General features: G+C 37.2%; 1 protein-coding gene across 7 annotated transcripts in view; it reads left to right on the top strand.

Moving 5' to 3' along the window:
- The first annotated feature begins 6,218 nt into the window (after positions 1-6,218).
- The window catches only part of LOC113654304 (RNA-binding motif, single-stranded-interacting protein 1), a 46,601-nt gene continuing 25,779 nt past the window's right edge, over positions 6,219-27,040 (top strand). For 2 of the 7 annotated variants that reach the window (XM_047814568.1, XM_047814572.1), the window contains exons 1-2: positions 6,219-6,401; positions 25,645-25,823. In XM_047814568.1, coding sequence (XP_047670524.1) covers positions 6,333-6,401; positions 25,645-25,823 — 248 coding nt within the window. In that variant the 5' untranslated portion in view covers positions 6,219-6,332. Of the gene's footprint in view, positions 6,402-11,456; positions 11,611-13,921; positions 13,997-15,334; positions 15,433-15,528; positions 15,689-25,644; positions 25,824-27,040 lie in introns of those variants that run through there. The other 5 variants (XM_027164363.2, XM_027164365.2, XM_047814570.1 and 2 more) reach the window with 4 other exon arrangements.

The following is a 27,040-nucleotide window of genomic DNA, read 5'->3' on the forward strand; positions in this document are numbered from 1 at the left end:
ACTCACAAGAGTCACTCAATCAAAGCAATACCCCTGTCTATGTTTAAAATGCCGTTTTCTCACATATTCAATTTTAAACCATTTCAACCATGTCCATACCTTATTTCTACATAAAGCACATCATACAAAAATAGAGTATGTAACCTTCCTATGAGGAAAGGTTATTGACAGGTCACTCGTGCCTCAGGTCACCTGAGCAGCACAGGCCTTTGTGTTGTTCCACACTAAAGCTTTAGCTGCACATCATGTGAATAGCCAGGATTGTAGTTGTTGAAAAGAAGTGTAACACTGACCAAGTGCAAAAGTGAATGAGATGCCCTTGTGTGCACAGCTAATTATGGTGAATAACTCAACTTCAGAATAGGATGCTGGCTCAGATCTGATTTCTATTAAATAATGTTTGATGACATCATTGTTAAGAACTTGAGCTCATGAAATAAACCAATAAATTCAAATCAGCATTAATTGAGTTCATTTATTCATTTCATTCATTCACCATTCAGTAACAGCTTTATCCCGGTGAATCCAGAGCCTATTTCACTGGACATGAATTCACATCAGGGTGATTTTGTTAAGTCCCATACAAATTAAGCCAGAGTGCACACTACATTACTTTCAGAACTCTTTTCACTGCAAGAATTTAATCACTTGTAATCACTTGGTTGGTAGACACAGGGGTGATGCACTCGCATACATTTTGGATCACACATGAGTGTGAGGGTTCCCAAATCCCACTTTCTCACAAAAGTAAATGTGAGAACTGTTTATTAACATGAAGTGGAACCGGAGTCATTAGTGAATGAGAGTGAAATAATTTACCTGGTTTTATTTTTAAAAAATCCCGTTATATTAATATATAATATATATTATTACATATATAATAATAATATATAAATATTACATAAATTCGTTTTTATTCAAGATTTGTTTGGAGCGTAAACCTGTACCTAACCCTTAAATTAACATTCTTAGATTTTAGTGATGTGAATGGTTATTCATTTGTTTTAAGTATAAGTGTACATTTGATTTATCACAAAGGTAATTCTGATATATTATATATTTTATCATTAATCCAATCTGAATGTCCTAAGGGCTGCCATTGGTCTAACAGTAACAAAGCGGAAGAGCATCTGAATTGTAAGCATTTGAAGAGCAGATGGCTTTGCATGATTTAGAAAAAAAACTTGAGGGAGTTACAGTAACATGATCAAATTTTACTTCTAAGACCTGGGTAATGCATCACTTGCTTGCTCTCTCTCTCTCTCTCTCTCTCTCTCTCTCTCTCTCTCTCTCTCTCTCTCTCTCTCTAATAGTACAGAACTATCTCAAGAACATTGGTAAATCTTTGCCCTATCAGGTGTTCTGAGAACTAGCAAAATAAACCAACTGCTGTAGGTCTGCAGTGAGAGGAGATCAGACAGAGCAAGAGAGGGAATTCTGGGGGAGGGAGATCAGAAGCCGGCCAAAGCTGAGAGCTTAGGCATCCTGAGGGAGAGACTGGGCTTGTGCTGGAATGCAGAGTGAGTACTCAGATCACATTTCAAGATCCCAGTGTCCAAGCACTGAGACACAAGCTAAATAGGCAAGTCAATATGTGGTGTAGTTTGAGAGACTAGCACTAAGGCTGCTCTGAATGTTTATTAGCTTGAGACAACCATCCCATACTAAAATCCAAACCCCCATCTGTTATTGGTGAGGTAAGGAGAATGTCATAAACAATAGCATGCTTGCCAACGGATCAAAAACCACAAGTACTTAGTCTTTAACTTGGCTAAAGTTGTGCTCTGTTTCATAAATGACTCATGCAACTTACATCGTATTTCTCAGAAGTCTCACTTCCAGGTATTATTTGTGTGCACTGCCTAAAAGGAAACTAAAGACTATTACAGAATTACTTAAAAGTCTCATGAAAGATCTCATGAAATTTACTATGAATGTTTTTCTTGACAGGTTAAAAAAAGGAAACTAGACCTTCTTCCCTTTTGTTATTCTATTTTCAACATACAGTATATAATTATTAATCTTGCAAACACACACACACAGTTCTGAAAGTTGTGTTTTTTGTGTTGTGGCTCTGACTTCAAGGCTCCCACTTTTATAGAGAGGACTGGTATGAGTCAAGTGACAGCCACACAGGATAAAAAACAGGCGTAAATTCCAGACTGAGAGTTGAAAAATTGGTAATTGACATTGAGATTATATGTAATTTGATAGGAGCTGGCATACACAAAAAGCAACCACACAAAAAGACTGCATTAACATTTCATGAAATGCATATAGATGCCTGAATGTGAAACAGGAAATACTGACTGATGGGTGCATGAATATGCATGGTCTGGACCAGTCAGTCCTTTCAGATACTGTTGCTTTAGTTGCTTTAGTTCCTTTGGATGTGGTCTGTGGATATGACTTACCAATAGAGATTCACTTAACAAAGGCCACTAAAGTGACTGATGGGACACCTTCAGAGTGTTTAAGAGTTTTATGAAACATACCATGACAACACAAGGCTATTGTCAGCACCACGGAAAGCCCCAAAACGTTTGAGCGTTGAGTCTATACACCTTAGAATTTAACCACATACAGTCATGAGCACAAAATCAAGCTTTTATTTTAAAAAGATTTTTTTCTTTGTATAAGACAAAGCAGCTCATGCTGCTTGACTACCATCAAATGCTAAACATTAAATTCTACATTAAATTCTAAAATTACTATAAAGTTATTAGTTTTTCAAAGGTTTTTCCATATTAATGTACAAGCCAATATTTGGGTGAATTCAATCTAAATCACAGGATTTGATGTTTACTAAAACATAGTAGAATACGTGAAAAGTTTCATATAGTGAGTTTCAGAAAATAAAATCAATGGTTTCATTTAGCAATAAAAAAAAACCTACCTAGAGTATTCAAACAATAATTAGTTTAGGTTATTTTTCTTTTTGAATACTTAGAATTAATAGCAGCAGTGACATTTATCCAGCAGTAAAATGAGCTCTTCAGTGTAATCAGACTCACTCGACTTTGAGCTGCTTAACTGTGTGATTCTGTGCCACTAAATGGGTGGTGGGTTTCAAAATCTGGGCCTATGCCTATGCGTTCCATGCTGACCCCAGTAATAGATGATTGCCTGTGATAAATGAGTGTGTCACACAGCTCCATCTGGAAGTGGGGAAGAGGCTGAAGCAGCCGCAGGTAATGGATGGGGCAGGACAGGAGCTCTGAGAGGAGAGGTCACCTGGAACAACACTTCCCACGCCTCCCTCATAGCTCTGCTTTATATCACAATCCATAATTTCCGCTAAACCTTAAACACAAAACAACACACACACACACACACACACACACACACACACACACACACACACACACACACACACACACACACACACACACACACACATATAATAATAATAATTAATGCTATGACTAATCCTAACCCCAACCACAATCCCAGTAATTAAAATAAAACCTTTTCACTCTATTTCAGTTTCACATAAAAGCTGCTGTTTTTGTAAAAAAAAAAAAAAATTTGGTACCAGCCAAATGTTCCAACAAGAGCAAAAATGTTTGATACTCCAATCCTTGTAGGGACACTAACAAATAAAAACATGTGCCACCCCCTAGAATATCCATCCCCACCAACACCCAGTACCACACACGCTCAAACACACACACACAAACACACACACACACACACACACACACACACACACACACACACACACACACACACACACACACACACACACACACACACACACACACAAACATGATTCAAATTATATAGAAATGCCTAACTAATCTTGAAGCTTAAGTAAAAATCTCAGACTATAATTTGAGGATTAGTAAGTTTAATGTCTGCTTGCTTTCCACTGCTTAGCTAAGTCATAGCTCTGTCTACTCAGGAGCTCAAAACATGATGTTTCCTGTTTCTGGGAGAAGCACAGGAAGCTCTGCCTCTCCCTCTCTCTCTCTCATGAGCTTTTGGCTAGGTTCCAGCTTCATGGCCTCATTCAATCACACTGCCATACAAATACTGCATACAAATGCTGATTCAACTAAAGCAGCTCTGAACTGCACAGCGTCTAATCACAGATACATCTTCACATGTTGACGTCAAAAATGTTAAACCCAAAAGTGATATATTTTCACTGGCTCTTGGAAATGCTTTTTCAATCATTTTACAGCAGGAGTAAACAATAGTTTTCTGAATTTAACCTTTAAGTTGGTTCCAAGGACAAGACCATGGGCCTTAAGATGCACAGTGCATCCTAATGCATTGTTTTGGTCAGAGAGGAAAATACAATGAAAACATGCTTCCTAGCTACATAATATAGCCCAGGCACATGCTCCAATTAACACAGCTTGCATGTATAATAGTCCCTATTCTCTATTTATTGTGGGTATCCTCCATCCCCTAAGCTACAGTGTTTGCACACAAATTTATAGTTTTAAATTAAGTTGGATATTAACTACAGTAAATTCCCAGCAAAATTTGCTAACTCCTGCACTCATTTCTAGCTTGCTAACTGACAAATAAACGGTTGCATGTTAACTATCTTTAAGATAAATCAATATGACAAGAACAAGTCAAGATTAAGGCAGCATTAGCAGTTCTAATATGGTATGGCCCAATGTAGGGGGGTTTAATAGGATTGTTCATATCTAAAGAAACATATTTTAGTTTCTATTTAAACAGTATATAAACAATATCAGGCAGTCGGCACAAGTGCCACAGGTAATTACAGCTATTCTGATATTTAGTATAACAGAACAATGTATGCATGTGTGATATGACCTTTATGCAACTGTTCTATAAACAAAAAAGTTAATAATGAGTAAGTGACATTTCAGACACAATATAGCAGAATATATTGTTTATTTTTGCTTCGAATGAAAATAGATTTCAAAGTAGCAACAGCCGAATAATACTGTCAATGGCAATGCACGTAACTGACAGACCATAGTAAGTGTAGTAACATTTTCAGTATAACAGACTATTTTGGCATAAGGCAGACAACATGTGAAATGTACCAGTGTTATAGTCTTGGAACGCCACATGTTCAATCCTGATTTAACTGTTGTATCATTTAGTTTTTAGCTTATATATGGTCCTATATCACCTTTTTCATCTGATAATCTCAGAAAAAAGACTCTCTTTTCCCTTCTCTTTTATCCCTTCAAGGGTTTTTGGATAATTAAGTGTTTATTAGTCTAATAGGGGTCTACTTGAAATCTGTTCTAATTGTTGGAACTTACTACATAGGATTCCCTAATCTTTTTATATTTTTTTTAAGACTGCACATCTCTGAGAATTAGTCAGTCATACCGATTTGATCCCAAAACCCGTCTCTGCTGTAATCGGAGAACAAATAAGATTGGCTGGGTCTTTAGTTCACTGCAAGTTGTATATTGGACATAATTGTTTATGTGACAAGTATATCTTCAGTTGAATTGTGTCCATGGTTTGGGGTTCTCTAAGTTGGTGATCCGCTGACATGTGAAGAGGTTTTATTTGATTAAAACTTGATCAGCAGCATTGTTTTTGCTCCAATGTTATGTAAAGCATAGATTGTTTGTATCGTGTTCATTTGAAAGATTTGTGTGTCAGTCAACATAACATACATTAAGCAAATAGGGAAAAAAACGTGTTTTTCCCTGCAATGTGTTGACACCCTATCAAGTGTGGTCACCACCTTGAGATATTCTCCAGGATCTCTGCAGCCCTGTGTAGAATAATTAGCACAGAAAATGGATTGATGGATGAATGGATGGACACATCAGTCAGATTCTAATAAAGTGTTTCAGGTTCTAAGACTAATACCCAAGATCAGATTATTGCAGGTCAGTCTGTACTATTATTATAATAGTCATTGTTACAAAACCCCTCAACCTCTCTCTTTACTTTCTTTGGGGCTTAAAGTTTATGTGGAAATTGTAATCTGCAGTGGATTCATACAAAAACAACATTATTTTGCAGCCTGGTTGTGTTTGCTTGATTTTGCTTGGTTTATTTTTGAACACATGAAGAATAATATAGAATATATGCTGCAGCTCCACCGCCCACAGTAACATTTAAACCGGATTCTCTCTCTCTCTCTCTCTCTCTCTCTCTCTCTCTCTCTCTCTCTCTCTCTCTCTCTGTGTGTGTGTGTGTGTGTGTGTGTGTGTGTGTGTGTGTGTGTGTGTGTGTGTGTGTGTGTGTGTGTGTGTGTGTGTGTGTGTGGCTCGCACAGTGCTGATCGCTGAGAGCTAGGAGCTGAGCTGAGCTGAACGGACGGGACGGCGGTGTGCTTTGGTCCAGAGGGCAGAAGTGTGTGTCACTGGATCTTGATGGGCAGAGTGTGGAGGCAGATGTACCCTCAATACTCCTACTATTACCCGCCCTACCTACACGCCAAGGTAGGATACAGGATACAGAATATGCACGGATCTACACTGCAATTTGGCTGAATAAGCACCCAGTTACGCACTCAGGGCATTTTAACAAGAATCGCACAAAATATGAGCGCCTTCACTTTCTAAGTTTGTGATGTCCAAGGTCCCGTTTTTCTCGTTGTTTTCCGATGCTGTGTGTGTGTGCGTGTGTGTGTGTGTGTGTGTGTGTGTGTGTGTGTGTGTGTGTGTGTGTGTGTGTGTGTGTGTGTGTGTGTGTGTGTGTGTGCGTGCGCGTGTTGGTTTACATGGTTATGTTTTGTGCGTGCTGTAAATTCCACTGTCCATTACATGGCTCCTCTCAGCCAACTGTCCAGGTGAAACATCGGTTCCACATTGCTGGTAGAATACACACTGTGAACGATCGCAGAAAAACAGTGTCACAGTCGAATCCCCTGTGTTAAATTAACTCTTACAGTGTTTTTCTGGGTCCAGCTGGTCTTATATAAACACTGTAGGTGTCGTTTCCACATTTTTGCTGCTATGATGAAAACACACAACCTTTATCTTTTTTATCTTTTATTAGTGCTATTTGTGCTGCACAACAAATATTTTGTGTCAGGGTTTAAAAACATCAGTAAATATGTTATAGTCCTTAAGCAGTATGTCAGTATGTAATTCTACTAATTTTATTGATTCATATCAAAACTTCAATCATGACTCATTAACTAGAAGAGACCTTTCATGGGTGGAGCTGATACAATATGTGGTTTATGTTGTTTATGGCTACATATGATAGATATTTTTGCATCTGTCTCATCCAGCCACACGTTGTGATAGATAGATAGATAGATAGATAGATAGATAGATAGATAGATAGATAGATAGATAGATAGAGGGATGGATGGATGGATGGATGGATAGCATCCACTCACACTTTGTGCTAGATAGACAGACAGACAGACAGACAGACAGATAGATAGATAGATAGATAGATAGATAGATAGATAGATAGATAGATAGATAGCATCCAGTCACATGTTGTGATAGATAGATAGATAGATAGATAGATAGATAGATAGATAGATAGATAGATAGATAGATAGATAGAAAGCATCCAGTCACATGTTGTGATAGATAGATAGATAGATAGATAGATAGATAGATAGATAGATAGATAGATAGATAGATAGATAGATAGATAGATAGATAGATAGCAATTTTCTGCTCCATTGAGAGAAAATTATGCTTAATATCTCTGACCATCATTAGTACATTTTTAAAGTGTATGAACATGTCATTTTTAAAGCATGTCTTATCATTCTCTTTAACTTAGTGATCAGGCTACAGGTTAGGCTTTTATACTGTTTTAAAGTTGTTAAGACTGTACAAATGATAGATATCGAACATATTTTATTTTCTTACAACATGGAAAGAAGGGGTATTTCGTTGTAACGGAATATAGGATAGATAATGCTGGAGTTTGTAGGAAATAGACACAGCCGGATAACACTGAAGCAGAAGGGCGGCACACTGAGCATTGTTTTACGACATGTTGACTTTGTGTGGATTGAGCCATATACAGTATACAAAAGAGCATATAACTCTAAACAGTGCCTTGATTGTGACTATACAAAGATTACTGAGTCCATTAACTATTGAATGATAGATTCCCATGAATTGATAAAATAGATAATGATAGATTTTGATAATTAGACATTTTTTAATCTATTGTTTAAAGTTGTTTATTGTGTTTAACGTTGTGTTGTCTAGTGTCATGTTTTAATCTACTGTTTTATTGGAGATGTAAGATAGGGACCGACACAGACGAGCAAAGAATAGAGTGTCATGTGAAGGAACAGCTCTTTCAGGGTTATGTGACAGCAAGCTTTGATCTTGATCTAAAAGGCTGTGAGACAGTGTATATTGACAGTGGAGACCGAAAAGAAAGAGCATTGTACAAGCTTCCACAAGTGGATAAGGCACAGTTAACATTTAAGCTGTATCCAGACACAGAACATATACTTATAAAGCAGTTACATAACCACATCCAAAATATTTCTATTTGTCTAAACACAGGTGTTCCAATCTTATAAGCATTAATCTATCCAATATACAGACAGAATTAGACAGGTTTAAATCAATAATGTCTTGGAGCTACTCTGTATGCTACGATCTTTAATACAGTTTACTTTTCAAGTCTACTATTTTATAAGCACACAGTTTCATGTGAAATAACATCTTCTGGTATAGACATCAGAATGAAATGCAAACACCATAATGACTACAAGTCTAAAATAACTCAGTAGCCCATTGATTTGTTAAGCAGATTTAAAATATTATTCTTGTTATTAAGCCATAAAAAAATAGGCACTGGTTTTGCTTCTTACAAAGAACTATTTACAAGCAAGTCTCACTGGAGAATTTTTTTTTTTTTTTTTTTTTAAAGTTTGTGAACTATAAAAAACTGAAATCATGTCATTCTGAAGTTCTGTGCCTAAATCCCTAGAAACTTAGCATGAAACAATGTCCTTTTAGCCATGCCAGAGATGACTAACATTCATCTCTGAGCAATTGAGGGTTAATGGCCTTGCTCAGGTGCCCAGCAGTGGCAGCTTGGTAGTCCTGTGATCATTTGTCTCAGTACCACTACAAGCAATTTCATGTTATTTCTGAAAAATATCTAGTTATTTGTTTGTTTGTTTTTTCTTTTCTTTTCTTTTTGAAGAGAAAGGTTTGGGCACATTAACTCCCATTGGACATTACACACGAGCTTGCCAACAATAGCATTAGTCTGAGGCTGGAAAAGGCCTGTACAAAGTTTACAATAAAGTTTGAATAGTTGCCTGGCAGCAGAATATACACAATTAAAGCACAGCGCGGTCATGCTCATTATGTGTGCTCGGGTCTGACAGAACACCAATTGTGTTCATATGATTCTCATTCTGGGAATTTTTCACCAGCACAAGGAAACACTCCAAAAGCTTATCAGTGCACTGACACTGTCAGTCAGACACATGCAAATAGGTCAACCCGTAATCACCCTGCCATGCTGATATATGTAAACATGTCATTAAATTAATATGAACTGGAGTAAGTGAAATGAGTTGAACAACTGCTGAATTGTTGCTGCTTGGTGTCAGCATCCAATTACACAGCAAGATACAGATACGAGATGCTGCTGAGGTTTTGGAGTGTTTATTACTTTCTGACTCTGTGTGAGATGAATATTTTTATTTCTGCATTGATAAAAAGTGATAAGCATAGAAAGCAGAAACTGAGCTGCTCAGGCACACAATGGCCAGAGCAGAGTATTGAAAAATAATAGAAATGTCAATGTCATTCATCTTAGCCTTAAGCAGCATATAGATGTTTGTTTTTATTTAATAATCACGGCATGTCTGGATTTTTAAAGCATTGATCTTCCAGCTTTGATAGCACAATAATACATATTTCCAAGAAACATGTAGCTCTGTAGCTTATTTCCACATATCATTAGTATGTGTATTATAGAAAATTGCAAGTACATCTAGCAAAGTGTATTTAAATAGTTTGTACATTCTGTGAAGATTTTTATAGTTTTGGTCCCATGAAAAGGTCTTTGGAAAAAACCTTGAATTCAGCATTTTATAGATATAATTATGGTTTAATGCTAGGTATACAGCTGAATTACCTTTGCCCAAAAACAAGAACAGAACAATTCCAGTGTAAACTTAGACACTGACTGTGTATGCGTGCCAAATGCTGATTTTTGTAAGTTGTTTAAGAACATTTATAGCTTCATTATAATAGGGCTGTGTTTTAACATGTGCAGAATCATTCCTTTAAGCTCCCGGCTATGCTGAAGAACTTGGGTTTCTGTTAAAGGATATGTGTGTGGTGGTATGTAGAGTGCAGGATTTTCACCAGCCTACCATCTGCTCACACTGCAAGAAGCTAAACTCACCTCATTTTCCTCTCTCATTAGCCCTAATCATGTGCCTGTCTGCTGTCTGGCCTTGGAGAATCCACAGTAAGAAAGACAAATGGATAGGTTCTTCATACAGTTCATTCAGGGCAGTCATATTCACTTCACACTCATTATTTTTGTTGCCCTCTTTGGTCATTTTGTTACTGGCTTTATTTTTACTTTATTATGTTTTGTCAATCAATGAAGAGGACAATATTAATCCATTGAGAAGCAATAAAATAATCCAGAAATATTAAATCTAAACATAAACATGCATCTAGCTGTAACTCGGTAGCAGATTAAAAAAAAAAACAGTGTGTCAGTTTGTTCAGCTTAATATGCTTTGGCTTGGAAAAATATCTCTGCTTTAATTAAAATTACAATGTGAAATGTAATCCATCCATTAAAGGTAAAGTAAAGGTAAAGGCAGTAAAGGCAAATGGTGGCTCAGCAGTTATGGATCTGAACTACAGATTGGAAGATCAATCCTGACACTGCCAAGCTGTCACTGTTGGGCTCTTGAACAAGGTTCCAAAGCTTTTAAAGCTGATCTAATCAGATCAACACATGTTTCTTTGGATAAAAGCATAATGAATAAATGTACATTTCAACATAATAGAAACTATAGGTTTGCACTGAGACTGGCAACCTGTGGGACCCCACAGATAAGTTGCAGGAGAGAGCTTTTTTAATTTACTCTCGTGCGGGTAGGATCAGGTGGTCAGATATGAAGCTCACATATGAAGCGACTTTGTTCAACATAGGAGTGTGTCGGATGTGGTGTGGTGCTGTAGAACGTGTTTACTATGTTCATTCATTCATCTACAGTAATTGTGGTGTCCAGGGAAGGTGCACTGTGTTTACATTTGTTTAGATTTTGAGTAATCTAGGGCCATGTAGATTTCAAGTGTAGTTATCTCGTTTATATCTGGTATTTGGTTAAAACAATGAAATACTAGGTCTTTGCTGCATTTTACTGTATTATTTCTAATCATACTTAGCGCTACAACCCTTCCCCCAGCCTTGTCTTCTTTCTTCTCTCAATCACACATGCACATACTCCACAGTTCTCTATATACGTGTGTCTGCGTGAGGGAGAAAAAGTGCTGTCTTCCTGTGTGGCAGTACAACGTGCTTTACCCCAACATACACACATATAAACACACAGTGTTCTTGTAGTTCACGGTGACACACTCTGCGTCGTGGCGGTTGCAGTTGATGATGATTGTATGGAATCCTCAGAAGAATTTGGGCCCTCGGCTGCTCCTAGGCAACAAACGCAGAAAGGTAAATACCTATCTTGGGGTTTGGAAATACTCAAACTTATGACACAGTCCTTACTCAAGATTCATCTTATGACTGTCACTGAAAGACAGTGTGTACGATCAGAGGAAACAGAAAGAGAGAGAGTGAGTGATCAGGAAGTAACATTTTGTTATCTCTTAGTACTGAATGGTATGTTTGCTGTATATTTTGGGAGTGAGAGAGATAGTGAGAGAACAGAGCAGTACTCCATTCCAGCCAGGAGCAGCTAGGAGAGATATGTGCCCAGTTTATACTGTAGGTGCAGGCTCATTATTACGAACACACTGGGTTCAAAACCACTTCTCTTTTCATGCAGATTATTCATCTCACTTTCACCTCAAACCCTCACAAGATGCCAAGCTATATTAGAAAGAAAGCGAGAGAAAGAGAGACAATAAGAATGTAATCAGCATGTAATGGTGCCTGAGAGCCTGTCACGTGTGGGTGTATATACAGTAGTATGCAAACTGTAAGGCTCGCTGAAATATTTTTACATTTTGTCTTTAATGTTAGGCTTTTCCACGTGTCAGGACAAAATTATACATTTTAGTAAATTATCCAAACAAAAATGTTGCAAAATGTTAACACAGCATTGTGAAGGAAAGAGAATAACACCATGTTTCATCTGAAGTTGCATGTTCTCTAAAACTCTTGGAAAACCTTACCAGGCAATTTATATAAAGTTTCTTGAGGGTGTTCTAGAGAAAACCGATGCAGAGTGTGGCCAGATATTTATTGGATTTATCTTTCTTCGGATTGTTTATTATAATTTATTTGCAGTATAGAAACCTTTCTTCATAATTTAAAAGCAGCTTTTCTTCCCAGATTTTCTGTGTTTGACTTCTCCACAGCATTGTATAGATTGAGACTTTTTAATTTTCCTGACAATTTTATTTATATTATAATTATTTATATTAATGTTAATCATGTAAACGTTATTTATGTGTCGTCATTAGAAATAAAAAAACATAAAATTGCATAGTTCACAACATGGCTGAATGTCTTTAAATTGCAGATTTGTCAGTCAGAACATTATACAGTAATGTACAAGACTCAATAAGGCCAGGTTAGAGTGTTTTTCCACGCTTGAGCTTTCTCTATGCATGGTGTACTGACAATTGTATTGTATTAACGGCGCTTCCTCTGTACCCTTCTACGCATTAGATCTTATATTAGACAGTACAGGTGCTAAATAAGGCTGTGAACTTTGTGACAACTTGAAGACAGCTTGCTATTTTTTCCTTACAATATATTTTTGGGTCTGTGCAGATGGAGTTAATGTAGTGTTGCAGTTAAATTAGGTATCAACACCATACTAGGGTGATGTTATATAGAAGAAAAATATATATTGAGTACTATTTTTTGTCAAGAACACATTTTTATAATATCTCTCTTTCTGGCTGACTATTACATTCTTTTCTCATGTTCACTGATGTATACAGTCATGCACAGCTCAATGTGCAGAAAACCATGTGCTTTTCAATGATTAGTGTTGCATTGTCCCTTCACACCTGTGGACGTGGAAGAACTGTAGAAGCCTACACAAGTCCAAATCCTTATATTTACATGAAATTAATGAAGGTTTAATGTAACGTTCTAAGCTTTTCTGAATTCATAACCAAAAATAAATTTTAAAATACACCTGATAGTCTATTATTCAAAACTCACTCATATATCATAGATCTTTCCACACTCATGCCTCATTTATGTAAGCTTACCCTCAGTAAGCTTACCTTGAGGGAATGGTAGGTAGTAATAGTTTTTTTTACATCTTTATTTAAAACAGGTTTATTGGACTTTTGTTTGGTGACCTGCTGATCAGTAGCTCAACACCTTAACCACTGAGCTACCACATCCTACAGCACAGCCTAATGAGGGGACAATTGTTCATTGCTTCTATACATAAGTTATAGAATCTTTGATGATAACAGGAATTAATTGTCTTACAGATATTACAGAGCCACTTCAGACTTGTTCATTGGGGATAAATACAAATACATTTAAATATATCTAATATTAATCTTGAATTTTTGTGTTATATTAATCTTTATATTAACCTTGTTTTATGTTTATTTTCTATAAAGCTGCTTTGATCAATGTCAATTGTAAAAAGTGCAATACAAATAAATTTGAATTGAAATGAATTGAATATTTTACAATATTATACTTAATTATAAACAGTTAAATAAATATGAATTTGCCACATCATGCCAGTGCAACAGTGAAAATGTTCCTATAACATAACACCCTATAATAGTCATGTTTAATTTCTATTTCAGAATTCCTATGGATTTAGTCTTTTTCTGCATGCTTAGAGGTTGATGGATGTGGCCTCACAGGGGGAATATTCATGAGGAGGGTCATACAGGTCTGTGTTTCGCAAAAAAGTGTCACATACCCCAGGATTAACTAAGAGATGAATTTTAAATCTTGTGTCTGGCAGTGAATTGCAGGGTCCAGTTTTTCTATCTGTTAATGCAGTAGATATTCATGCAGAGCACTTTGCTTTCTAGAAATGGAGGAATATCAGGTCTGTATAAAGCAAAATAGTCTTTGCAGTTGATACCTTAATTTGACTTTACCTTTCAAATAGAGGAAACAACATTTTTCGAAGGTGAAATATAACGGTAATGGTCCAGAGATGCATTAGTAAATTTCAGTGCAGTAGTGTTTTGTGTATTGTCTGTAAAATTGGTCAGGATAGGATGATATAGTCAGGTTAAAGGAGATTATTCATAATGCAGCGTTCAGCTTAAGGCCACATTAGAATGTGGAACGGCAGACAGAATCTGCTGAGGTCGGGGGATATTTTAGTAGATAACAGGAAATGCTGGGTTGAGGTTTGAGGACAAGCCATCAAGGTTTCAGGTGTAGATGGAGAGAGAGAGAGAGAGAGAGAGAGAGAGAGAGAGAGAGAGAGAGAGAGAGAGAGAGAGAGAGAGAGAGAGAGCACCTTGAACTGTAGAAGTAACAGAGAAATGACCAATGAAATTTAGCTTGGAAGGAATCATGTAGTCTGGAGGGTATAAAGCAATTCAGTGATTATACAATTCTTTTGCATGTCTGGTGATGCTAATCATTTTAACTTCAGTTAGTCTGCATGAGTGTGGTTTTGGGGAGAGGATCAGCTTTTTACACCATATTTGGCTTTTATTCATTTTAAAAATGTGTTTGTATGTGTATGTGTTGTGTATGTGTTTGTATGTGTTGTGTATTAAAACAGATAGATCAGATTAGCAAACAGATTAGTTTATTCTCACTTCTTTTTTACTTTATGTTAGAAATAGAGCTCGGAATAAAAATACTTTATTTACTAACTACAGCTAATTTAGGGAAGCAAAAAAAAAAAAAAAAAAAAAAAAAAAAAAAAAAAAAAAAATAAAAAGGTCGCTCATTTTTCTACCACTAAATGTGTTAATCCAGTCCAGAAAATACAAACCACATACTAGGTAATGGCCGCAAAGAGGAATGTAAAGTATGCACGCTTAAGGAAAAGATGGGAAATCAGGGGGGAATCCGGAGTATATAACAACCTATATCAAACCTTGAACTATATACAAGATATAAGATGAATGCGGCTGCACAAGTATTAGAGTTTATTACGATTCCTAAAATAACACATAAAACTATGGTTCCTTTTATGTTCATATTAAGTCATTTTTTTACATGAACCACCCCTTAGCCAGACAGCGCAATGGTTTGGTCCGTAGTGGGAGGGTTTGTTCAGTGGGGAACTCAACACAGATCAATGAACGGAGCTAAACAAACGGGTTGGGCAACCGAATTTAAGAACGGTCGTGGGATGTATGATCACTGTATTCTAACATTTACTGTTTTACCTGCTAGTTTTGATCAAAGTTGGATTCGGTAATAGCATCGGCGGGTCTCTATGTTTTACAGAGTCAGATATACAACTTTACAGCCTTCCAGTTCCTTGGATATTGACACTCACGAGCGCGAATAATAACTGACAGTTAATCATATTTGCAGCTGTACATCGAGCTCGATGATGATTTTTGCGAATTCTGGCAACCTGTTGAGAAACTCATATCGTAAACAGGTAACAAAACATAAACATTATTTACTATTTGTTATTGTTGTCGCCTCGTAATACCGAGTCAGGGTTGTTCCTACCGGCCAAATAATGTATGACCAGAATAATCTGGGTTGTTTCTGTGTGTATTACTGTAACTAACTCAACACAACACCAAGCTGTGTGATTGTATTATGTATATACTATGTATCAGGAGTTTGAGCAGTTAGCTTGTAGCATAGCTTAGCTTGTCCTAAAGTGATATATAGTGTGTCGTTTATCCTTTATTTAACCCTGTGTTGTGGATTATAAAGATATTTCACTCTTCCATTCACAAACTCAATAGTTTCACAAAATCAGGTTATGATCTTTAAAGCTAATTAATAGATTATTAAACTTTATACCAAGGTTATTCTGTGTAATATGTTTAATATCTGCTTTTAATTGCTGTAAGATTCCTGCCACTTAAAAGTTTAAAAGTGAGTTTGTGACATGATGGATCATGGATTTGAGCAGAATGTGATATACACAGTGTTGATCTGGGGTTAAAGTGAGGGCAGGTAAAATGGGATTAGTGAGATAAGTGACCTTAGACATCACTTAGTGTTCTTCACTTGTCCTTTTGGAGAGTCTCTAGAGTCTCTAGTCTTTGATATATATCAAACCCTTGGAGAACTTATTTGGTCTAAAAGTTCATTTTTTTTACATCATAAGAATTATGTGGCATTGTTTCTGTTGTGTTAATCTACATGAGGATTAAAGTGGCATGTCATGTTTTAAATTTTGGTTAAAACTGAAAGATTTCTGAGCTTGTTAGAACATTGATTGGCAGTAATGAGGATTAAGCGTATTCATAGGCAGGTTTAGCTGTGTGTGAGTTGAGCAGGGAGAAGTTAAAGCACTCAGGGTGAGGCCCTTTTACTGGTAAGCCAATGTATTTCCAGTGCGGATATGACTAGCTATCTGAGTCTGGGGAAGGCCGATAACAGTCTCCCTCCTTAGACCGTCTTTCGTTTCTCTCTCTCACTCTCTTTCTCTCTCTCTCACTCTCTCTCTCTCTCTCTCTCTCTCTCTATCTATCTATCTCTCTGTGTCTCTCTCTCTGTCTCTGTCTCTCACTCATGATCTACTTTTCTGTCTTAGCTGAATACACAGCAGTAAGGAACAATCAGGCTTTGAGATGGTCAGAAAAGCCAGGTCTTCTGGAGTGTGGCCAGGAAAAAGAACTGTGAAGGTGGACAGGGCTGCTCTCTCCTCAAAGATGCTCTTTGTCCTCTCTTAGTTCTAACCAGTGTGGAAGTCTTCCTGGTTGAGCATTTGTCCTCCATTGGGATGATTAGATAATGTTGTTATTTTAAGAGGATTTGAAAGACTACATTGCAAAAAAATGTATAAATGATGAGATGAAGAATGAAATCACCATTTTTCCAGTGTTACATATTTTTAAAATGGAAATATATAATGGAAAATATACTGGGGATGTCTCTGATTATTAATATTATAATATAAAGGTTTGGTAGAATACCGGCAAAAGAATCAGGAGTATTGCATTAAAAAAAACTGAATTTGCTTACAAGTTTATTAATATTTACAAAAATGAATATTTAGCCACTTCCAAACCGGGATTCCTCTAAAATTGTACATTTTTGTAGAAATCTCAATGATACCTGTGATTTCCCAGTGCACAGTGACGATATTGTAAAATTGTTGTCATGTTGACCGGCCCTGTTAAAGACTAGAAAAAGACCTGGCGACAAATTTAAGATTTTCAGCTGTCTTGTTTTGGTGAGCCCATACCCACTGTATCCCCAGATTCCTGTTCTTGACTGACTAAGGTCAAACCTGATGTGGTTTTCTGCTGTTGTAGTGCAGCTGCTTTCAGGTTTGACATGTGTTATGCGTTCTCACTATATTTCCAAAGAGTAGTTATTTGAGTTTCCTTAGCCTTCCTGTCAACTGAAACCAATTTGAGTATTTTCCACTGACCTCTCTGATTAGCAGAGTGTTTCTGTCCACGGGACTGCTGCTCACTAGTTGTTGTTTTCTGCCTTTTTGCACCATTTTTAAAACTCTAGAGAAAATACCAGGAGAGTAGGAGTTTCAGAAACACCCGAACTAGGCATCTGACACCAAAAACCATGTCAAAGTAAAAGTCAGCAAGAACAAATACTTTCCCCGTTCTGTTGTTTGATATTGACAATAACTGGAGCTCTGCATGGATGCACTGTGCTGCCAATTGGCTGATTTGATCATTGTATGGATGCACAATAAAATGTTTAAATGTGTGTATAGGTAAACTAGATATAAAAGTCTTCACGGCCCTGCTATTATAGAAAGTTTCTGTGATTTGAAGAAATGAAACCAAGATAAATATTGTCAGATAAACTTTTTCTACCCTCACTTAACAACTTAAAATTACATCAAATGAAATTTAAGTGACGAACAATTAGAAACGTTTTATGGTTATAATGTTATAATAAGCTTTAAAAAGTTTAAAGGTTAAAAAGTTTATAATAAGATGGTTGTGTAGGTGTGAACATTATTTTTTAACTCGGGTGTGTTTTAGTCCATTCCAAACACATCACTCTGATTCTCATGTTACAAAATAATTATTGTTCGGCTATCATCAGTGAAATTCTGATTCTGACTACAAATAGTTAAAAACTGTTTCTGTAGGATTTTCCTTGTATTTTCTTGGTTTTAGCTGACTGTGGAAGTCATGGTAGAAAAGTGGTATAGATCAGGAGAAGGGTATAAAAGAATTTCCAAAATATTAGATATACTATAGAACATAGTCATCATCAACAATTAAATAGAACGGAGCACTGTAGGGACATCACTAAGAACAGGACAACCCTCCTTTATGAAAGAATAAAACATTGTCTTCAGAAGGACGATGCCAAGAGAACTACAGCAAAATTTAAGGAGCAGCAGTAATATCCATGTACTTGGTTTAAATGATGAGTGTAAATGAGATTATTGTAAGTCGCTCTGGATAACGGCATCTGCCAAATGTTGTAAATGTGAATGTATTGATTATTCTCTGCATGTGAGAGCAAATCTATCATATTGTTCACATCTCTGTGCTATTGGGTGGGGTTGCTAAAAGGAAGCCCTTTCTTACAAACAAATCCAAGCTAACTAAATCCCCCCAAACCATGTGGCAAAATGTATGTCCTGATCAGATCAATTCACTTATTTCTAAAGTTATTTTTGGTGCAAAAAAAAAAAAGGCAAATCACCATAATAACACCATCCTTATTCTACAGCATAATGGTGGGAGCATTATGCTTTATTGCTGCTTTTTTCCAGCTATAACTTAACCAAAAGAATGTCAATGTATTTGAATGAGCTAGCCAGATCCCATCCCAGAATACCACTAAAAATCTGTGGGGTAACTTAAAGTTGACTGTGCACAGGAACGGCCCTTACGTTTTTTTGAAAGCTTTTTTAACTCTATATATAATATTCCAGTCAACAGTACTATTTTTGAGTCACCGCGATAATATACTGAATCTATAACTAGGCATACAACATAAACCACAAACGTCATTATCATAACTAGGCTGCATGATTATCTGAGACTATAACTATACCAATATTTGGTATATTTTACTATACCAACTATAATTATACATATAACGGTATCAGACATTGTTTAATATGTTTCTCTGACATTCAAATGGATATAATTAAATAAAATGCATTGGTAAAGAAGTATGTGTAAAACCGCTATTATGATTTTTCGTTGATGTGCAGTTTTTTGAGTAGCTCTCGCATTCTGCTTTTGCTGATGAATTCCCCTCACTTCTATTATCTTGCTTTTTTAGATCTTGTTGGCCTTGTTAGAAAGCAATCTACAGCCATATTGGCTCTTGGACAGATCATATACATGGAAGCCCTGCCACTGTTCCTTCTGATTGGACTCATGAGCCTGTCTCATTTGCCATGCCATGACCTTGTAGCCTCTGCGCATCTGTTTTATAACTATACTACGATGTGCCTTCCGGTTGCCAGACAATTTAAATAGTGGCTTGAGCCAGCCCTGTTGAATAATTGCTGTCTTTGTACATAGATCTTTCATGGAATGATATTTTGCTCATCATTATATATCTGTGCCGAAGCCTGTTTTTCAGCACCATGCAATATCAGTCTCAGACAGCAAGGCTTTAGCTTTACTGCAACTTCTGAACAGCTGCTGGAATAAAAACAAGATTTACAATTATATAACCTTATATAAATTTAAAAAACATTGATAAAATGATAGAATATATAATATGATATAAAATTAATAACACTTATCAGGAATGTTCAGGCCAGTGTTATGAGGGGAAAGAGGCAAAAATGCTCACATTTGGCCAGTTGTCTTTTATTATTAGAAGAAAAGTCAAATTCAGTTACTGAGAAAAGTCTGTAAATTCGTAAGAAATACGATGAGCCGCATTGACAGAAGCATGATCATGCCTTGTTCTCCTCTAATGAGACCTATTTTAGTACTCCTGTGTCTCTGAGAGAGCCTGTGTGGAGAAAGGAAGCAGCTGGTTTTGGGGAATTCTTACCGATATTAGCTTTAGTCCATGGATTTATGTCAAGAATCCAAACGTGTAAGCAAGATATTCCTTCTTTAGATGTCACAAACAGCTGATGTACTGTGAGGTACTGACCTGAAATACTGAATCTGTATTGGTTTGGAATTATTTTCAGGTCTAATCATCTGAAAACAGCATCAATTTTGCATATAAAAAAAAAAGGTCTTAAAGGCCCTTATAATCATTCCTCTGACATTTTACTGAACCAGACAACCCAAGCATTCAGTCAGTAGGGTTTAAAATATGATGTCAGTATTGGAGCAAGGTTAGATATTAGATTTAGATTAGATTAGATTCAACTTTATTGTCATGTACAAGTACATGTACAAGGCAACGAATGCAGTTTCAGTATCAGACAGTACATCAGGCTGTGATGTCAGGATTGTACTGAAAATGGTGAAAGTATACTATCTTTATTCTTGACTGTTACAGCAGGTTGGTCAAAGATTATGACATATAAATATACAAATAAAAATTTCAACCATTGATGTAATTAGCCATGTGATAGAATGTGGTTTATAGTTAATCGATAATATTGCTCTATATGTGTTGTATATGTACTTATCAGTTTCTAAATGAAGTAGAATAAAGTAAGATCTATTTTCAGTCAGTTATTATCATTAATATTTCATTGTTTGAATGCAATGTAGTCTGTGGCTTAATGTGCCTTTAATATGGGAATACTAACCACACAGAGAAACACTTTTTGGTACCCTTTAGATAGTGAACCTTGTAGACACAGAGTGCAGATGTAGGCCATCTCCTTAATTTGCTTTTTAAGGTTGATCTGCTGTTAATGCAATAGTTATTTTAGGTAGTCACGCTGTAGGAGTTTTGCTGATGTCTTACTGAATACTGTCTTCGATCGGTTTGGGCTAGCTACATCAGATCACTGGCCCTGTCCCAAATGGTGCACTGATGGCCATGTGGTTCTTGTTTACTTTTGTCTTGTTTACTTACGTGGTTTGGAAGGCTGTAAGGAGTTCAATTTCCCATTTTGGGCTACTATTTTGCCCACGGACACCCTCTAGGCACCCTTTGGTGCAGTCTGCATTAAAGCAGAATTAACAATGGTGCCTGACCCACAACTCCCTGCAATTTTGAACCAGTTGTAGCAGGTAAGATAGTTCCTAAAGGGTCTTTGTTTTTTAGCCAGTATAGAAACTTGAAGGCAGCTTTAAAGTGGCAGGTAATAGCACTAACAAACACCAAATTCACATTATTTTATGTCCATCTCCTGACACAGCTACAGTTTAATTGTAAGTGAAGGAACTGATGAGTATAAAGTTTAATCATCAATGGAAATTTATGTTTAAAATATTTCTGGTCAATGTGTTACAATAAATTGTTTATAATCATTACTCTCTCATAGCTTTGCATGAGTAATGACATGCGAGATTGTTACTTTCTGTCAGTATCTCGGCATGACAAACCGCTGGATAACACCTCACTGAACACAGCAGGCAACAAATGCTAACTTGTAAAACTTTCAAGCTCTCGATCACTCACACTTCTCTGCCATGTCAGCAAAGTGTGAACTTGGAGGAGGACCACAAGACTTTCAGGTGCCGTTTGGGACAAGGCTATAACAATTGTTTTCACATAGCTGTACTGTGTTCACTCGGAAACTAGGAAGATTTGACGTCTATTCAGTGGTAGAAGCAAAGAGTAGGTTTGGCCTATATCCTCTCCTTGGAAAGGAATTTATAGCTCTTTAACTTGTGATTCATAAATACTTCTGAGATGTGTAGTCCCAAGCACAGCAGTATAGTTCAGTTGTGTTCTCAGAAGCAACTTTGTGTGAAATTACAATTCCAGACAGTTTTTCAGGCCAATCAGAAACCCAGTTAAATACGTACAGGATTATGAGGACAGGATCAGAGTGTACTGCCAGTGTGTTGCATCTTTTTGCCTTGGTTCTTCCATAGGGAGGAGAAAAGGTCTGGAACGCTCTAAAATCCCAGACAGCGAGTGTTAAATTGCAGAGGAGACTTGTGAATGCTGGAAAGACGATCTGAGCCTCTGGAGGACGTCCAGACTGTGATTGCTCAACGCTGTCACTGCCTCATTCCTCGGATTCCAGGCGCTTCCTCTTTTCTTGTGACTCCTTGAACATACTGTGAAAGAGAGAGAGAAAGGGGTAATCAGAGGGGAACAGAGGGAGTACTTGAAGAGGAAAAGCTCCCCAGCTCGGAACATCTGTGTCCATGCAAACAGGACGGAAGTGATTGGCTCTGCCATACAAGAGCTCTTTTATAATGTGAAGAATAGGGCTATCTAACTAGCGCAGTAAAAGACTGTCCAAATATCCCCCAAGATTTTCTCTGGTATGCGTGGACTTTCAATGGGGAACCTGTTTCCGGCTTAATTAAGGGTTTATATTTATAGGTTTTGCACATATCTGATTTGGTTGGGAATACACAGTACTAAGGCCAAACATATTTTACTCAGAAGCTTGTATCTGTTTCGTGAATGTTAAATACATTAATCACAAATCACATGAAGTCAAAAATTTTTAATGCTTAAGCACATCATAATTTCAGTTTTGCGCTACCAAAATGAATCAACGGAGAGACAAATACTTAGGATACTTATAGTACCTCACAGTTGTAGTAGATTTTGCACAGCACACATTCATCACACCCTGCAGGTTTGACGCAGTGTTGTCATTCTTCTCCTGTTGCTTACTTTTCATTCCCAGACATGCCTCTCCGCCTGGTTTGCATGTAAGGACCTTGGCATGCAAGTGGTTTCCTGTTTGTGTGTGTGTGTGTGTGTGTGTGTGTGTGTGTGTGTGTGTGTGTGTGTGTGTGTGTGTGTGTGTGTGTGTGTGTGTGTGTGTGTGTGTGTGTGTGTGTGTGTGTGTGTGTGTGTGTGTGTGTGTGGAATCCCATGGGGCAGGGAAAGGTTGTATTTGCACTGTAGAGCTTGTCATGGGGACTATTAGGTTTCTGCTAAGCATGCTGGAAATGGCCTCTTCTCCCTCCTGTTTGCAATCATGCATACATACCTTGTAAATGTCACACATTTTGAAATAAAAAAAAGGACAAATTTTGCCAAAAAGTTTAGCAGCAAGTATATCATTTACACACACCTTCAGCCTTTTTTTCTTGCCGTACATAGAGCCCTTTGGGTTTGAAAGAAGAGGTGGAAAGGGAAGAGGATGGTGCACAGCATAGAGCAAGATATTCATCTTCATTCAGCACTGACAGTGTGGAGTTATTTAGTTTGCAGTCAGGAATCAGGGCCCATTTGTATTGAGGGCTACTTCTGTTTGCTCCTTTTAGACAAACTGGTAGAGTTATTTTCTCAGAATAGGAGCAGTGTTGTCTTTATTTATTTAGGTTCTATTTATAACTCAGGAGCTAGGAAATATTATTAGCAGTCAGACTGGCCAAGCTGAAGTCTTGTCAAGCTTGCTTTGTCTAGGCAAGGCGTGTATTCGTTTTAATGATTGTCTGTTAACACGTCATAAATCCGAGCAGCGCCATCAATCCTGCCTTTGCACTTTTTTCCTTCTGTTGTGGACTTGGAATATATATATTTACATTAGGGAATTACATCTATACAGATTTAGTCGAATAGCAAGCATGTTTTGAGTGGCATTCAGGATATTGTTTTCAGCCTTAATGAATTACTTCTAAATCCAGATATGTATTTTAAAATACAGCAGTCTGTTGAACGCCTTCATTTACTGTACATGCATGTTGTACACAAACTAGATTTATGCAAGCAAGGAACGGCATTTAGTGCTAGCTTAACCATAACAGCGAGAAGCTAGAGAGTCTTAACTCAGCATGTTAGCTGAGTTGTCTATCGTATTGCTTGTGCTTTTTAACACACCTTAAATTATGCCAGTTTCAGCAAGACATACTGAAGAAAAAAAATTGTATGTGTGTGTGTGTATGTGTGTGTGTGTGTGTGAGAGAGAGAGAGAGAGAGAGAGAGAGAGAGAGAGAGAGAGAGAGAGAGAGAGAGAGATTATCCACCTCTGAAGTCCAACTTTTATTAGCCTTATTTATTAATCTAAAGATATGTAAATCTTTTTGTAGGACAAACTGATCTTGAAACTTTCAGCAACCCTGATAAATTTTTTTTAAAGTCATAAATTACAACATTTAGCGATGCCCACAAATCTCAAGCTAAGAACAAGTTTCTGTGCACCAAATCTTCAAGAAAGCAGCTCAAACACTGCAGTGTATCATATTCCACCGTCACAGCCTAACTCTTCCTCCTTGTGCAGGGTCCATTTTTTCCCCTAATAGCTGAATAGTCTTGTTTGTTGAAATTTCCCAAGATTTCGTGAAATGTTCACTCAATTTTTGTTAAGAAGTAAACAAATTAATAAAGAAGTACATAAACTTGATTTAAATAACTGTCAACTTGTCAGTGTTATCAGCATCTATTAATTTGCAGTAACTCCTGCAAATTATACAACTCGAAGCTGATCAAACAAGGTTTACAACAATGATGCTTATGTCACTGTCCACAAATTCAGTTTCAAATTTGGTAGGGTACAAACGCTTATCCGTACTAACAGGATTTTCATGGATAACATCTCGTGTGTAAAAGCTTCTGCGTATGATTTATATGTAAATTTGTTCATATATCGAGCTAAATAAATTAGACATTATGTTTGAGTATATTGCATCAGCCAGTTTGGTCATCATGTGCCATCACACAGATTGTGAGTGTGAGATATAGATTATTAAATATAATGCCTCATGAGCTGTTTAATGTTGCCATGTGTATTATAAACAAAGTGTCTAATCTGGGTAAGAGATTTTACTGATTTAAAAGAAAACATGGCAATTATCTGTATATTTAACACATTGTTATATAGATTATCCACCTCTGAATCTTCCGGTTTTGATTCCATACAGAACCGTCAAGTGTACAACTATCATTGTGATTATTGTTGTGTGTGTAAACTTATCGCATGCAGATCGGCACAGTCTACATTGTAGAGCCCATCCATTTCAGAGTAAGATTTGTGTATCCCACCTCTGTATGCATTAGGATGAATACGCTATCCATTTTACAGTAAGTTCAATCAATATGACACACCCAGGTTCAATTTCTTCTTTGATACACTCATCATAAATGCTCCAGTGGTAAGCAGGATTAGCCCATGGCTTCCTGCAGTTTTTGTTTATCTAATAACTGTTGATAGTCCCATTAGTTTTGCTTTCACTTACCGTTTTGCTTTCACTTGCATTTTTCATCTACATCATAACCAAAATTACACAGACCTGCAAAAACACTGCCTATATCGGTTCTTACTTTTTTTCACACCCCTAGGTCTAAGTCTCGTACTGTGATTGCCTTTCACACCCATGTGTTCTTGTGTGTCTTCACCCTGACCTCGTTTTGTTTTTCTGTCACTTTTGTCAGCCGCCCGTTGGCCCATCATCTCAGCCCATGGCTCCTCCGAGCCCCGGAACCAACAGCAGCACCAATCAGAGCAGCAGCAGCAGTACGGCAGGTTGGGAACAACTCAGCAAAACCAACCTGTACATCCGTGGCTTGCCCCCAGCAACCACTGACCATGACCTGGTCAAGCTCTGCCAGCCGTGAGTACACAATTTCCTCTCATTAGATTGATCCGCTACTGATTAGTCCTGTTTTTCCTTCAAGGACTTGGTCAATACGAGACTTAGGAGGGCCTTGGACAAATATTAGCTTCATATGAAGGTAGTATTGCTTCTATAGACTTGTGTGTGTTACTGAAATGGACGAAGAGATCTGAGAAAAGCCTCCTGCAGATCTGAACAACTGGCTGGGGCTCATTAATCCCAATTGCACTCTGAGAGAAATGAGCTGCTATGAAATGGAGATCGATTATGGCTCGAGGAGGGGAATATGGCCACAAATACACAAACATCAGTCTTGTGTATCAGCATGGCTTCAGATCCCCCATGCTGGCTTGTGTATACGGTTGTAATCAGTTGAGCCACAGTGCAGTGGTTGCTACTTTTGTTAACGCGGCCCTATAGATGTGAAAATAATGATGGCACTGCACAGGTTTTTATGCTGTTCTGAGATGTGTAAATACATTCAGTGGTATTTTACTGTGATTTTTGCTGCAGGGTTATCAGTGCCAGAAGTCAGTGCCTGAGTGTTATAGTAGTAATATCCAGGCACTTTTCTGTAGTTCTTTGCCCTTTACATTATACTTGAGCACCATAAATACAGTCAGCTTCTCTCAGCATTAATATGCTACAACTTGCTTTTTCAGAGCTCTAAACTGGCAGGAATGTGTTGAATAAATGATAAGTTATAATGCTTTGCTGAGCTTGATATGGGATCTTGAATGAGAATATTGCATAAAACAGAAAATGAAAAACAACATTGAGAGCTGCACAGGAAAATGCAAGGTCTAAAGGAACTGCTAATAAATATGGCCACAAGACCACAAACTTCCTGAAAACCTTCAACTGTTAAAACTAAATGTTAAAAAGTCTCCATTACAGTTCTGTCTCATTGTACTGTTATATCTTTACTTGACTTGCAAGGTGACTTTGAAATCTCTTTGAAATCTCATTCTCCCCTTTCCAAACCTCATGTCAACCACCCACACACACACACACACACACACACACACACACACACACACACACACACACACACACACACACACACACACACACAAACACACACACATGCTCAGACTATGAGAGATGTTGACTTTGTAGCACATTCAATCTATTCCTTTTTCCTCTATGGCTTTCCTGGCATGTTTTCTTAGGAGGGGGCACAGAAGGCAAACTGTGGCAATTTCATGTTCCAC

Source organism: Tachysurus fulvidraco, chromosome 6 (assembly GCF_022655615.1).
Source record: "Tachysurus fulvidraco isolate hzauxx_2018 chromosome 6, HZAU_PFXX_2.0, whole genome shotgun sequence".
NCBI lineage: Eukaryota > Metazoa > Chordata > Actinopteri > Siluriformes > Bagridae > Tachysurus > Tachysurus fulvidraco.